At 38.9% G+C, this 16652-nt stretch overlaps 1 protein-coding gene across 6 annotated transcripts in view; it reads right to left on the bottom strand.

The window, feature by feature from the left end:
• ZNF568 (zinc finger protein 568) overlaps nucleotides 1-16651 on the bottom strand; it is a 31724-nt gene extending 15073 nt beyond the window's left edge. The window contains exons 1-6 of one of the 6 annotated variants that reach the window (XM_039465944.2): nucleotides 16218-16353; nucleotides 15163-15232; nucleotides 10806-11068; nucleotides 7436-7506; nucleotides 951-1077; nucleotides 267-362 (exon numbers count right to left, since the gene is read on the bottom strand). In XM_039465944.2, the coding sequence (XP_039321878.1) occupies nucleotides 267-362; nucleotides 951-1077; nucleotides 7436-7506; nucleotides 10806-10839 (328 nt within the window). In that variant the 5' untranslated portion in view covers nucleotides 10840-11068; nucleotides 15163-15232; nucleotides 16218-16353. The other 5 variants (XM_039465947.2, XM_074386466.1, XM_039465946.2 and 2 more) reach the window with 5 other exon arrangements.
• Nucleotide 16652: the final 1 nt, after the last annotated feature.

Genomic DNA, 16652 nt, shown 5'->3' with positions numbered 1-16652 from the left:
AGTAATGCTGTGAATGATTAGGGAAGGTTGGTATTATGAAATCAGATAGGGCTACTGGCTCTCTATAATTTAAAAGGGAAAGTATCTGCAATATAGGAAGAATAGTACCTAGAAATGTCACAGTAATTTAAAGTACTCCATACCATTTGTCACTCTAGAACACTAGGGCCTTTAAGAAAATCGTGGAAACTGTGAAATGTTATCAACCCTTCACTGAACAACTCTTATGTGGCTTTCTCATTCAGAGCTGCTTTTCACTTATTCACCTGGACAGTGCCTCCCAAACATTTCTTCCTCCATCACCCAGGGCTCCTCTTCTTGCTCCAACTTGAATATCACATCCGGTTTGGTGACTTGACAGCCTATTACAAGAAAGAGCAAAGGACTTGGATGTTAATGCTGGAGACAACCATCCAGATCTTGGGCTAAGTCCAAGCATGAAAGTTTATGAAAGATGAGGATGAATAAACTCACACAATGACACAAAGTAATCAGCCTTTAACACTGAAGAGTGGAGCACATATAGTCATGTGGAGAAAGGAAAGGCTAGACTCATCTGGCAAGTTATAGTCTTCACACATTTCAGAAATCGAAAAGAATTCTCTGTTAAATTGCAAAGCTACCGGCCGGGCGCGGTGGCTCAAGCCTGTAATCCCAGCACATTGGGAGGCCGAGGCGGGTGGATCACGAGGTCGAGAGATTGAGACCATCCTGGTGAACATGGTGAAACCCCGTCTCTACTAAAAATACAAAACATTAGCTAGGCATGGTGGCACGTGCCTGTAATCCCAGCTACTCAAGAGGCTGAGGCAGGAGAATTGCTTGAACCCAGGAGGCGGAGGTTGCGGTGAGCCGAGATCGTGCCATTGCACTCCAGCCTGGGTAACAAGAGCGAAACTCCGTCTCAAAAAAAAAAAAAAAAAAATTGCAAAGCTACCAAGCTACCTTACCCACTGTGACTAGATTGCTGTAGTTCTCCAGCATCACATCCCGATACAAGTTCCTTTGAGCAGGTTTCATTTGCTCCCATTCCTCCTGGGTAAGGTCAACAGCCACATCCTTAAATGTCACTGTTTCCTGTAAAAATATAACGCGGATTCATTTGAAGTCAAAATTAGTCGCTGTGATCAAAACATGTAAGAACTTGTTTAGCTGGTACTCAGGGGTCAGAGGTCACTAAAAATCTTATCAGGTCTTCATATTTACTTAATTTAACATAATATTATAGGGAAAATACAGCATAGCAGAAATATCCTTGAAGGGTATGTTAGTTATTGAATCAGCAAACTTATTCATTCATCATCTCTTATGCAGGAAGCTAGAGACAGTGGTCACTGATTTTTACTGGGCTGTGACAGAGATGGAAGAATTGAACATGACTCATGGGTAAGTGGCTCAGAACCTGTCCAGATGTTTATGTGATCTAGGGAGAAAGGAAACATGGCAGAGAGTAGAGAGGTAAGAGAAATAAGGCAAGAGGAGGGAGGAGAGGCATGAAAATTTGAACATGCAAAGCCTGAAATTCCTGTAGGACAGGGTATCCAATCTTTTGGCTTCCTTGGGCCACACATAAAATACACTAACAGCAGCTGATGAGCTTAAAAAAAAAAAAATCACAAAAAAAATCTCATAATGTTTTAAGAAAGCTTACAAATTTGTGTTGAGCTACATTCAAAGCTGTCCTAGGCTGCATGTGGCCTACTGGTTGCAGGTTGGACAAGCTTGCTATCGGACTTTCAGATGGAAATATTCACTATGGAGTTAGATATAAGAAATGAGATGAAAACTTTTTAGTCATCAACCTAAAATTGGGAGCTGAATCCATGGCTGAAGGATGTGAGTGGCTATAGAAAATATACATGGTGGGTAATACAGCTAAGTACAGAGTCAGTAGTTAACCATCGAAGAAAGGGACTCAGGTTTCAGTCTTTTGTTTGCTTGTTTTTTAATTTAATTTAAAATTTTTTTATTGCATTTTAGGTTTTGGGGTACATGTGAAGAACATGCAAGATTGTTGCATAGGTACATACATGGCAGTGTGATTTGCTGGCTTCCTCCCCTTTACCTATATCTGGCATTTCTCCCCATGCTATCTCTCCCCAACTCCCCACCCCCTGCTGTCCCTCTCCTATTTCCCCTCAACAGAACCCAGTGTGTGATACTCCCCCTCCCTATGTCCACGTGTTCTCATTGTTCAACACCCGCCTATGAGTGAAAACATGTGATGTTTGATTTTCTGTTCTTGTGTCAGTTTGCTGAGAATGACGGTTTCCAGGTTCATCCATGTCCCTACAAAGGATGTGAACTCACCATTTTTGATGGCTGCATAATATTCCATGGTGTATATGTGCCACATTTTCCCTGTCCAGTCTATCATCGATGGGCATTAGGGTGGGAATTAAATCTATGAGAATGATAAAACCGAAACCAACAAATGCCAAATTTCTAAAAAAGAATGTGATTTGATCAATAGTATCTAGCTCTTCCCATTAAAAAAATTATATATCCAAATAAGGAAATAAAGGAAAACCTTCTAACTGTAAAGATTCTCTAGGGGGAAAAAAAGCATTTGCATATCCCACACTCAGGGGAATTTATCCAAGAAATAGTACAAATGGGACAAGATAAAATGGGAAATAGAAATGGAAATCACCAAAGGCTGAATTTCTTTCTTTCTTTTTCTTTCTCAGACAGTCTCGCTCTGTTGCCCAAGCTGGAGTGCAGTCATGTGATCTTGGCTCACTGCAACCTCTGCCTCCCAAGTTCAAGCAATTATCTTGCTGCAGCCTCCCAAGTAGCTGGGATTACAGGCACCCACCACCACACCTGCCTAATTTTTGTATTTTTAATAGAAACAGGGTTTCACCATGTTGGCCAGCATAGTCTTATAACTCCTGGCATCAGGTGATCTGCCCACCTCAGCCTCCCAAAGTGCTGGGATTTCAGGTGTGAGCCATCACACCCAGCCCAAAGGCTGTATTTCAATTAATGTTTCTGAGAAATGATCTCTATGATGTTGAGATCATTACTATCATTAATATTATCATCACTGTCATCTACTGAGTACTTGTTACATGCTAGGCAATGATATAATATTTTGTTATATTAGTTTTAAAAATTCTCCTAATAAGGCTATAAAGTAGCTACTATTATCATCCTTTTAAAAGGTAAGAATACCTTGATAAGTTTAATATAAACACTGGCAAAAATTTTTAAAGATTAAAATTTCTGGAAATTGTCCTAAAGGCATATAGAAATAAAGAACCATTTAATAATAATAATAAACCACCAAAACTTTGTAAAAAAAAAAAAAAAAAAGCTGTAACAGTCCATGGCATTTGAGCCACAATCTGCAGGTTTAAATGCTTCTCACCAGTCATGCTTGTTTTACTGGGGATTAGGTCCATGGAATACTTTAAATTGCTATCCTAGAAGTAGAACTCCTCTCAACTTTTTATTTTTGTTTTTTTTTTTCTTCTTAACTTTTAAAAACTCATTCTATTTTTTTATTACATGTTCATTTTAAATCCTAAATTTGAATAACTGTATTATTTTTCTTGTTTCAGGCTTGACAAATGTGAAGAGACAAGGAAATAAATTTATCTGCAACAGAGTTATGGCAAAGTTCAAGTTTAAGGGCGCACTCAGAAACAATGGAGATTTTGGTGGTGAGCAATTAGAGAAGGTGGTAATTCTTTGTATTTATTTATTAGTTTTTTTTTTTTTTTTTAAGAGATAAGAGTCTCACTCTGTCGCCCAGGCTGGTGCAATCAGGGCTCATTGTAGCCTCAAACTCTTGGGCTCAAACAATTCTCCTACCTTAAGAGTAGCTGTTCACAAGCATGATTATAATAGTTCACTATAGCCTTAACCTCCAGGGTTCAAGTGACCCTCTTGCCTCAGCCTCCTATATAGTAGGCCTTCTATATTGAGGCTTCTATTATAGACTAACATATTTTCTATCTTGGAGAGTGCTCTATCTTCTATTATAGACTAACATATTTTCTATCTTGGAGAGTGCTCTATATACACTTGAGAAGAATGTGTATTCTGTTGAACAATGTGTTATATATGTATCTGTTAGGTCTGGTTGGTGTATGGTGTTTCAGTCTTCTATTTTCTTGTTTATAATCTGCCCAGGTTAGAGTACAGTGGCACCATCTCAGCTCACTGTACCCTGCACCTCCTTGGTTCAGGTGATTCTCATGCCTTAGCCTCCCAAGTAGCTGGGATTACAGGCAATCCAGCCTGGGCAATAAGAGAGAAACTACGTCACGAAAAAAAAAAAAAAAAAAACGCCAAAAAACTAGAAGGCAGGCAGATTGCTTGAGCCCAGAGTTCAAGACCAGCCTGGGCAATACGGTGAAACCCGATCTCTACAAAAAATACAAAAACTTAGTTGGGCATGGTGGTGTGTTCCTACAGTCTTGGCTACTGGGAGGCTGGGGAATGGGGCTGAGATGGCAGGATCACCTGAGCCTGGGAAATCAAGCATGATCATGCCACTGCACTTCAGCCTGGTTGAAAGAGTGAGACTCTGCCTCAATTAAAACAAAAAGGTACTAAGAAGGTGATCGAACTAAATCCAAAGTAACCAAAAGGAAATAAACAAACATTAGAATGAAAATCAAAGAAATTCAGAACAGAAATATATTAGAGAGAATCAATAAAACAAAAAATTGACAAAATGGACAATATGACAGAATGAAAAGAGAGAAGACTCAAAATATTAAAATCAGGAATAAAAGAAGAGACAAATATATATGTATACAAATGTATACAAAAATATGTATATATTTACATACATACAAAAAATGTGCGTGTGTCTGTGTGTGTGTGTGTATATACATATATATATATATATATATATATATATATATAAATAAATAATTTTTTCAATTCTTCTCCAACTAGTCTGCACTATTCCAGTGAAAATCCCCAATAGGATTTCTTCCCAGAACTAGATAAACTAATTCTAAGATTCAAATGGAAGCCCAGAGGTCCCAAAGTAGCTGAGAAATTTTTGAAAAACTAAGAATAATGTGTACACGTAAATAAGTGGTGAAATCATTGCCGATATATGATTATTATAAAGTAACAGTAATTAAAACACTGTAAAGCATACACAAAATATAGTACTGATACAAATGTAGACACACAGATTAAAGCAAAAGAGTAAAAGCTTAGAAACAATCATGTATGTATACAGTAAAGGTGGCATCACAAAAGAAAGATCTGCTTAATAAACGTGTTGGAACAGCTGCTCTTCTAAGTGCAAAGATAATTCTACTAATAGAATTATCAGTAAATTCCTATCCCAAACCAATTAGTATATTATAATCCAGTTGGATTAAAGACTAAATATGGAAAACAAAGCTTTCAACAGAGATTATCTCTATGGTCTAATGTTAGGAAAGATATCTTAGAAAAGATCAACATTGGCAACTCATGAAAAAAAGACTATTAAATATTAATTGTATATTTTGACTGAATTCTATTATATATACATATTTATCATACACTAAATGTAACTATCCAAACTTAAGTGTCTATACAAGAAAAAATAAATGGTAAAAGTGACAGGTCGGAAGAAGGTAGCTGCATAAATCCTGACTCCTAATACTGACTAACATACTCTAATTTCAAATAGAGAAAAAACTAACATTATAAAATAGACAAACAATATGAATGGGTAATTGGTTTTTGTATTTCTTCACTCATAATGAGCCTCCATCTGGACAGTATCATAGAGCGTGGGCCCTAGAATTGGACTGCATGGATTTGAATCCTGGGTTTCAAACTATGACACAGTGATGCATGATGTTATGTAAGCTTCTTAACCTCTGTGCTTCATTTCCCTTATCTAAAAAAAAATTAAATAACATGTACTTCATAGACTTCTGGTAATAATTACATAAAATAAGCTATGTAAAGCACAATATACCTGGCACATGGTAAGCACTTAATAAAACTATAACTTTGGTCCTCCATATCTGTGGGTTCAATATCCATGGCTTCAACCAATGGCAGATCTAAAATATTTGAGAAAAAAAATAACAATACCTATCATTTATGGGGCACTTCTTACATGTATTTAACCCTCCCAACCTTCCTATGGGATAAATACTATTATTATCCCCATTTACAGATGTAGAGATGATGCAACTGAGTCACGAAAAGATTAGCAAACTTGCCCACAGTCATGCACTTCATAAGTCAAGGAGCCAAAATTTAAACCCAAGCCTGTCTAGGGCCAGAGAAGTTTGTCTAGGGCCACCGTGCCACAGCAGAATTAACCAAATGAGGCATATGCTCATAGGGTCAAAGGAAGTATGTGCACCTGTTTCATGACGGGAAGGACATAAGCTGCGGAAAAGGGGCAGATAAATGGAAAACATTCAAAATACAGGAGTGTGAGTGACTTCAGAGGTGGAAATAAAAAGAATCAAGAGCAGAGAAGAATATGAAAATTTGTAAAATGAGGATGAAGACTGTATCTTCTGAGACCATAAAAAAGATGTGAAAAGCTATGGTATCAGAACTAGAAGACTTTGCCATAGAATGTCATGGCAAACATAACATATATATATAATTTAGCTCAACTTGGATTAAGAACTCAATTGAAAAAAATATATACGTAGAATTATTTGACAGATATGTGTTCCACTTATTCTTCCAGATAATTTTAATTTCTGTACTTTGGCAAAGACCGACTTTTAAAAGCTGAACTAAAAATTCTAAGAATTAAGGAATTACAGTTGTCCCTAGAAAACCATAGAGAATTAGTTCCAGGACCCTTGGAGGATACCAAAATCCACAGATGCTCAAGTCCGTTATATAAAATGTAGTATTTGCACATAACCAATGTACAGCTTCCTGTATACTTTAAATCATTCTTAGATTACTTATAAAACCTAATGTGAATTCTATGTAAACAGTTGTTACAGTATATTGTTTAGAAAATGACAAGCAAAAAGACTGTACATGTTCAGTAGAGGCAACCATCCATTTTTTTTTAGTTTTTATGATTTGTAGTTTGTTGAATCTACAGATGCAGAATCTACAGATACAGAAGTCCAACTATGTTTTAGAGTTTCTTTTTGACCAAGGTGCCAATGAAATGCTTTTTCTTTACTTAAATATTTAAGTGTTTTTCTTCATAAATTACACAACTTATGGAATAAACTTAAGTGTCCCAGTTTGCTTTGACCCTCCAGATCATATTTAAATTTGAACTCAACTGTAATAATCCTGTATGTACCTGCTTCTGCATGGCCTTATCTCAAATTTCCCCTGGTTCTGACTTTCTATCTGTATTTTTTTCTCACTTTGATTTTCATCAATTTATTGTTTCCAACATATTGATAGGTTACAATAACCTACTGTAACTGCACTGCAAAATAATACAGGAAACAAAAAAATGCTTAAGACGTACAAGAGACCTGGTTGTAACCTTGGTTGTATCCTCTTCTTCCTGGGAAAGGGCAGACTCCTGAGAACACCAAGCTGAGGGAAGAGAAACAAAACTGATTTGCTTCAAAGTTTCAGAAAAAGAAATACGGAAATCTTCAGTTTCAGGTGGCTTCAATAATCCTTGAAGCAATGAGAAATGTTAATGGCCATCTAGCTACAGAGACACTGAAATGGACATAGATGGCTAACTTAATCATATGGGGTCTGAAGGGGATTTCTGCAGGGCTAAGTATACAGTGCGCAATGAATCTATTGTCAGTATTTTCTCTCTCTAGAATCTTGCTATTTATTTTGAATAGGAGGTTTATCTTAAGCACATAATAATAGGCTGGGTGCAGTGGCTCACACCTGTAATCCCAGCACTTTGGGAGGCCAAGGCAGGCAAATCATGAGGTCAGGAGTTTGAGACCATCCTGGCCAACATAGTGAAACCCCGTCTTTACTAAAAAAATACAAAAAATTAGCTGGGTGTGGTGACGGGTGCCTGTAATCCCAGCTACTTGGGAGGCTGAGGCAGAAGAATTGCTTGAATCTGGGAAGCGGAGGTTGCAGTGAGCTGGAGATCACGCCACTGCACTCCAGCCCAGGCAGTAGTGCAAGACTCTTATCTCAAAATACAAAAAAAAAAAAAAAAGTACATAATAATAGATACTCCAAAAATTTAAATATTAGGATGACCTTTAAAATGATTTATTTTTTTGATATGGAGTCTCTCTCTGTCATCCAGGCTGGAAGGTGCAAGCAGCCTGACCTCTGCTCACTGCAACCTCCACCTCCCAGTTTGAAGCCATTCTCATGCCTCAGCCTCCTGAGTAGTTGAGATTACAGGCACGTGCCACCATGCCTGGTCAATTTTTTGTATTTTTAGTAGAGATGAGTTTTCATCATGTTGGCCAGGCTGGTCTCAAACTCCTGACCTCAGGTGATCCACCCGCCTTGGCCTCCTAAAGTGCTAGGACTGCAGGTGTGAGCCACAGTGCCCAGTCCCTAGTTTAAAAGAATTTTAAGGCTATTATGTACAACTCTATAACCATGGTAGAGGATTACGCCTGTAATTTCAGCACTTTGAGAGGCCAAGGTGGCCAGATCATGAGGTCAGAAGTTTGAGACCAGCTTGGCCAATATGGTGAAAATCTGTCTCTACTAAAAATACAAAAATTACCTGGGCATGGTGGTGCGTGCTTGTAGTCCCAGCTACTCAGGAGGCTGAGGAAGGAGAGTCATTTGAACCCAAGAATCACTTGAATCTGGGAGGCGGAGGTTGAAGGGAGTTGAGATCGTGCCACTGCACTCCAGCCTGGGCGAAAGTGTGAGACTCCACCCTCCCTCCAATAAAAAAAATAATTAGAAAAAAAAACTTCGGCCGGGCGCGGTGGCTCAAGCCTGTAATCCCAGCACTTTGGGAGGCCGAGGCGGGTGGATCACGAGGTCGAGAGATCGAGACCATCCTGGTCAACATGGTGAAACCCCGTCTCTACTAAAAATACAAAACATTAGCTGGGCATGGTGGCATGTACCTATAATCCCAGCTACTCAGGAGGCTGAGGCAGGAGAATTGCTTGAACCCAGGAGGCGGAGGTTGCGGTGAGCCGAGATCGTGCCATTGCACTCCAGCCTGGGTAACAAGAGCGAAACTCCGTCTCAAAAAAAAAAAAACAAAAAAACAACCTTCATCAGAGACTGGCTATAGGTAATGTGGAACTTCATAGGATAAAATGAAATACAGTCATGATTCTAATGACATTTTAAAAAAACTTGATTTAGTTTTTACCCTTAAGGATTCAGGGCCTTTTGGTTAAAAATAAAAGACTGAATACCTGTATTTATTAATATTTTCACTCTCCTCCAAACTAATCATAATGTTAATAAAGGAAAAAGGAGGCTAAAACTTATAAGGAAAAAGAACATAGAAGACTTTCACTGGTAAGAGCTGTCAACAAAATTTGGGAAACTAGAAAGCAGACAAATGAGTGGTATCAGAGAAAGCTGAAGCTTAAATGAGGGTGGGAGGATGGTGGGGGAGCCATGGCAGGACCCTAGAAAGGTTCAGAAATGGAGCTGCTAATTACTTCTACTGACGAAAGTTTGGAAGTAGGGCTGAAAAACAGAAACTACCAAATGTAAGATATCATAAAAAGATGTTAAGACCACCTGATGTCCTCTTTCACCCAATACGGCATAGTGACATTTCCCTCACATTGGCAACAGAAAAAATTAAAGATTTTTTTTCTCTAGATATACTGAATGAGACAAGCTCTGGATTTCAGGCATAACAGATCCAGATTAAGGTAGGGTTGAAGCAATGCAGAGAGAAAAGAATTAAATAAAACTTCTCATATTGTAAGATGAGGTGCCCAATATGCCCACTTCCTTCCTTTGTTTGTCTCCCAAAAAGCAGAAGTTCTGGCTTGCATTCCTCAAGCAAAATCTAGGACTTCTTGCTGGGGACACTGACTAGATTGGGAAAATACTTATAGATCCTGACATCTGGTCAACCTTCAACCTCAAAAAAATACCGTATTAGAAAGAAGGGCAAGGAGAAGAGTATGTTGGGGTAGTGGTAAAAAGGAAGGGATTAGGTAGTCAAAGAGAGCAATCCTTAACCCCATTATCAAAAATCCACAGGAAATATCTAAAACTGAGAAATCAGGCATTAGCAGTATAAGAATGTTATTTAGAAAAAAGGAGGTGAATATTGGAATATTGAGACAAAATTTTGAAAGTGGTTGTTTTTCAGGAATGGCAACAGGGATAAAGGATGGAATAGGAAATTTTTGTTTATGTTATAGTACAGTGTTTAAAAATACATTTAAATATAACCTTTAAAAGAATTAAAAATTGCATTTCAAAATTTATTTTAAAAAATCAAATAATCACCGGGCACGGTGGCTCAAGCCTGTAATCCCAGCACTTGGGAGGCTGAGGCGGGTGGATCACGAGGTCAAGAGATTGAGACCATCCTGGTCAACATGGTGACACCCCGTCTCTACTAAAAATACAAATGGGCATGGTGGTGCACGCCTGTAGTCCCAGCTACTCGGGAGGCTGAGGCAGGAGAATTGCCTGAACCCAGGAGGCGGAGGTTGCAGTGAGCCGAGATCGCGCCATTACACTCCAGCCTGGGTAACAAGAGCGAAACTCTGTCTCAAAAAAAAAAAAAAAAAAAAAAATCAAATAATCAAATGAGTAGGATAAAAAGCAAATGTCTCCCCTGCATAGTCTATTAACACACACGTGACCTTTCTCAGTAGGAGTAATGAATTTCCTTTTTCATTGTCCTCAGATATATAGCCTTTCCCTCCTGACCTCTGTCCACCTCTGAGCCACCTCACCTTTCCTTTCCATCATGTCAGTCAAATGCTCCATTGTTACACAGCTATTGCTGACCACTGAAGGTTAAGATGTCATTCAGACCTTCCCTGCTCAGGGCAGAAGGGTTAAGACAGACTCCAGCAACTCCAGGGTCCACTCTCTTCCAGGACTCTCTAGCCTCTAAGGCAGGTCTTAGGTCAGGAGGTCTCCTTCCATGATAGACAGCTGTTCCTCAGACTTCTATTTGCACTTCAGATGTGTTTTATCCTTGTGGAGCCAGGACCTATGGATTAGGATATAAATCTAATTTACCCAGTGCCTTCTCAATGGCTCCCTGTGATAACCACCTTCCAAATGCCCCCCAGTGATCACTGTCTTCTGGTAGTCAAGTCTTTATAGATCCCTCCCACACTGAGTAGCTTTGACCTGCATAACCAATAGGATATTGCAGAAATTATGGCGTGTGACTTCCAAGGTTAGGTTATAAAAGACGTTAGGGCTCTGCCTTGCACATTTGGATCAGGTACTTTGAGGGAAGCCAGTTGCTTTACCACAATGACACTCAACCAGCCCTAGGGAGAGGTCTCCTGTTAGCAGCTAATACTAACTTGCAAGCCAGCTATCCTGGAAGTGAATCCTCCAGCCCCAGTCCAGCCTTCTGATGACTGCAGCCTTGCTGACATCTTGATTGCAACTTCATGAGATACCCAAGCCAAAATACCCAGTGAAGACACTTCCCACAAAAACTGTGAGATAATGTTTATTGCTCTTTAAGCCAATAGTTTTTGAGGTAATTTGCTAGACACTAATAGATAAGTAATACAGCCTCAAGTGAGATAATGTTTATTGTTCTTTAAGCCAATAGTTTTTGAGGTAATTTGTTAGACACTAATAGATAAGTAATACAGCCTCAAACACTAATCTTATTTGTGATTCATACGCTCTGGACACACTGACCAGATATGTAAACAAGGTGATGTTTACCTATCTGTTCTTCAGATATCTTCTATGAGTCTAAAGGTGTATGCCTGATGAGGTGACAGATATAAACCTGAGTCAAAAAACACCCAGATTTGCAGCAACCCCAAATTTGGCATAAAAGAGAGTTTCATTCAAAGTCACCTATCCCATTTCATATTTGTATTATTTTGGCAATTGAGTTAAGGGAGAATTGCAATTTAGAATTCCAAGACTTCATTTGAAATGACAATTATACTCATGTCACAATAATATTGGATGAATATATGAAATGACTATTAAGATATATGAATTTAGCAGCTGCTATGAATCTTTACTAGGTAAAGGGTAAAAAAAAGACATGTAACAAAATAGACTAATTTTTGCCTTACATGATAGAACAGATATAATAAAACAGAAAACGTTCAATTATAGTAAGTTTTGAGAAGTGCTATGCTTGAGATAGCCTCCTAACATCCCTCACATGCTATTTGTTTCATGACAGTGATCACTTTCTAACAAACCATTAATACATACAGTCATGAATCATTTAACAACAGAGATATGCTCTGAGAAATGTGTCATTAGGCAATTTCGTCATTGTGCAAATATAAGAGTATACTTACACAAATGTGGATGGTATAGCCTACTACCCACACATGCTATATGGTATAGCCTATTGCTCCTAGGTTACAAACCTATATGGCATGTTACTGTACTGAATACTGTAGACAACTGCAATACAAAGGTAAGTATTTGTATATCTAAACATACCTAAACACAGGAGAGAAATGGTAAAAATACAGTATAAAAGATAAAAAATGGTACAAGGGTAAAGGGTAGTTACCATGAATGAAACTTGCAGGACTGGAAGTTGCTGAGTGAGTGTGTGGTGCATGAATACAAAGGCCTAGGACATTACTGTACACTACTGTAGACTTTATAAACACTGTACACTTAGGCTACACCCAATTTATAAAAATTATTTTTATTTCTTCAAACTGTTCAATTAGCCTTACCTTACTGTAACTTTTTTACCTTATAAGCTTTTCAATTTTTAAAAACTTTTTGACTCTTGTAATAGCATATAGCTTAAAATGCACTGTACAGCTGTACAAGAGTAGTTTATAAGCTATCTTCTTAAAAAATTTTTTTTAACTTTTTAAACTTTCTTGTTAAAAACTAAGACACAAACGCACATTAGCTTAGGCCTACACAGTGTCCAGGATGGTATCACTGTCTTTTGCCTCCACATCTGGCCCCACTGGAAGATCGTCAGGGACAATAACACACACAGAGCTGTCACATCCTATGACAACAATGCCTTCCACTGGTTTACCTCCTGAAGGACCTGAGGCTGTTTTACAGTTTGTTTTTTTTTTAATAAATAGGCATATGCTCCAAAGTAATGATAAAAAGTATAGTACAGTTGGTACATAAACCAGTAACATATTTATTATGATTACAAGTATTATGTACTGTACATAATTTTATCTGTTATACTTTTATATAACTGGCAGCAGAATAGGTTTGTTTACACCAGCATCATTGCAAACACATGAGTAATGGTATCGTGCTACAATGTTATATTGGCTAGAAAGTCACTAGGTGACAGGAATTTTTCAGCTCCAACATAATTTTACAGCAGCAGTCCTCAACACCCCAACGTACTGGTACCAGTCAGTGGCCTGTTAGGAACCAGGCCACACAGCAGGAGGTGAGCAGCGGGTGAGCGAGCATTACCACCTGAGCTCCACCTCCTGTCACATCAGGGGTGGCATTAGAAACTTGGGAGTGTGAACACTCTTTTGAACTGTGCATGTGAGGGATATAGGTTGCTCGCTCCTTATGAGAATCCAATGCCTGATGATTTGAGGTGCAACAGTTTTATCCTGAAACCAAAACCCTGCCATGCCCTGGTCCATGGAAAAATTGTCTTCCACAAAACCAGTCGCTGTGCCAAAAAGGTTGGGGACCACTGTCTTATAGGACCACTGTCATATATATACATAGTCCGTACATATATGGCACATGACTATAATTTAGGTATATATACTGTCCATCCACCCCCACAATATAAATTCCATGAAAACAAGGACTTATTTTTGTCTGTTTTTGATACTGATAGTAGGTGCTCAAAACATATACTGATAAAATGGTTCAGTCATTATCAAAAACACTTTGACAATCAAAAATTAAAAATAGACATTACTGCATGTGTATGTATATGTGTGCATATGTGTGTATATATACACATATATATGAAATTGAAAGTGGGGACTCAGATAGTTGTATACTCATGTTTGTAACAGTGTCACTCGCAATTGTCAAAAGGTAGAAGCAGCCCAAGTGTCCAATGATGAATAAACCGATAAATAAAATGTTTATTCATATGACATACTTATTATTTGGCCTTAAAAAGACAGGAAATTCCTACACATGCTAACATGGATGAATCTTGAGGACATTACACTAAGTTAAAGAAGGGTCACAAAAGGACAAACAACATATGATTCTGCTTACATGAGGTACCTAGAATAATCAAATTCAGAGACAGAAAGTAGAGTGGTAGACGCCAGAGGCTGGGGGGAAGAGGAGTAGAGAGTTATTGTTTGATAGGTGCTGGGTTTCTGTTTTGCAAGAAGAGTTCTGTGGATGAATCGTGGTGATGGTACCAGAACAATGTGAATGTACTTCATGCCATTGAACTGTACACTTAAATATGGTTTAGATAGTAAATTCTATGTTGTATATTTTACCACAGTTAAACAGATCTATGTATACAGTTGGCCCTCCTTATCCACAGGTTCTGCATCCTCAGATTCAATCAACCTCAGACAAAAAAATATAGTTAGGCCTACTATAGTTGTGTCTGTACCGAACATGTATAGATTTTTTTTCTTATTATTCCCTAAACAATACAGTGTAACAACGATTTACATAGCATTTACATTGTATTAGGTATTACAAATAATCTAGAGTTGATTTAATGTATACAAAAGGATGTAGGAACTTGAGCATCTATGGATTCTGGTATCCATGGTCGGGGGGTTCCTGAAACCAATCCCTCCCAGATATGAACTGTATATAGAATAAATGAGCTACTACTACTAATTTGGGGATTTAAAACTAAAGATAGTAATATATCAGATAAGAATAACACAGAAATTGGTGGACAGTTTGGAGTTCGAGTATTTTAAGATCTTATTTAAGGTTGAGTTTTGTTAAATCTACATATTAAAAATAAAAGGATATTAGCAGAAACCAAACTAGGGGAGAAAAAGGGAAAGGTGAATTTGCACAATAAAAATATATATGTGCAACTATTATATATCAATCAAAAATGTTTAAGGCATAATAAATAGGAAATAAAACATTTTTATCAGCAAAACATGATAAATGCCACTGAATTATACTCACCTATTAAAATAACAGTCCAACAAAATTAACAGATGTAAGCCCAGCAATACGCTCTTTACAAAAAACGGATCTGAAACATAAAGACACAAAGGGGTTAGAAAATAAAATTCTTGACAAATACAATAAAACCTGAAAAGCAATATTATCAGACAAAAGAGAACCGGGACTAAAAGGCATTCACCAGGATAAAGAGGCATGTTTCTTAAGGAGGTAGATTGGAATTTTAGTGCAATTCCTCACCCCCTCTAATAGGTTAAACATTCATACTCTTTGCAATGTAACTTTGTCCTCCAACTGTGGGCATAATTTAATAAGCTTAATCATGTGACTTGTTCTGGTTAAGGCAATCTCTCTTGTGCTCTGGTGACCCATCATGAGCAGAACATGCCCTGGCAGCAAATGTCCTTTTGGCCTGAGACCCAGAAAGAACACCTGTGGAGCAGATCTTAATTCGTCGTGCAGCCTATACACTCAGCCAAGCCCTGCCTAGATCAGCTGCACACAGTGATTGTGCAAGCCTGTGAACATGAGAATAAGGGCTTGCTGTTGTATGGCATTGAGTTTAGGGGTGGTTTTTAGACATACTAACTATCATGGCAATAGCTAACTAATATACATAAAAGCAGCAAGTCGTAACATAATAATGAACCTGAAAAGTTCACCAAAGAAAACTGGAAAACTACAAAGGGCCAAGGACTTAAGGTGAAAAAAAAAAAAGGCAGCAAAGGAGACTAAAGAGGAGTGGCCAACAGGGAGGGAGGACGAGCAGAAAACAAGTACGTGTTTTTCAAGCCGTTACCAACTATGTTAAATGCGACAGAGAAGCAACTCAAGACAAGAACTACTAGACATTACAATCACGCACACTTCGCCACGCTCACACTCACCACAGCCTTAATCACAATCGCACACATCACACATTTCATCATAATCACGCGCAACCAAACATCACAGTCACCCATCACAATTATTCGTGCCGTCACACTCACACACACAACCACAACCTCACACTAACTCTCATCACAGTTTTTTGTCCCAACATCTAAACCACTCACCAGCAGCGTACTCTGAGCACTCCCCCTGCGGCTACTCGGGACATTCTGGGCCTAAGAGGCGCCGCGTCCCGTCAGCCGCCCAAGGCTGGGGCAGTCCAGACCGTTGGAGTCCCTCGCTCGCCCCGCGCTGCGGGGACTCGGTAGCGTCATCTGCCGGAAACGCCCGAATGCCCAGCCAGCGCGCAGTTTCCGAGATGCTGGTCGAAGGCGACCCGCAGATAGGTCCGGAACAGGCGCCTAAAACTCCGAACCATCCCTTCGCGCCCGCGACGTTTCCGAGGACAACACCTCCCAGCAGGCCCCGCGGCCTCACTCAACTTCCGTCCAGAACTCACGTGCGTTTCCTGTGTGAAGTGAGGCGTGGGCCAGGTTCCCCGAGAGACTCAGCTCGATTGCGCAGCGTTGCGGCGACCTGCGACTCTGAAGCTCGGCTGG

Source organism: Saimiri boliviensis, chromosome 14, assembly GCF_048565385.1.
Source record: "Saimiri boliviensis isolate mSaiBol1 chromosome 14, mSaiBol1.pri, whole genome shotgun sequence".
NCBI lineage: Eukaryota > Metazoa > Chordata > Mammalia > Primates > Cebidae > Saimiri > Saimiri boliviensis.
Note: the sequence above shows the minus strand (reverse complement) of the source record. Positions and strands in the feature narration are given on the sequence as shown.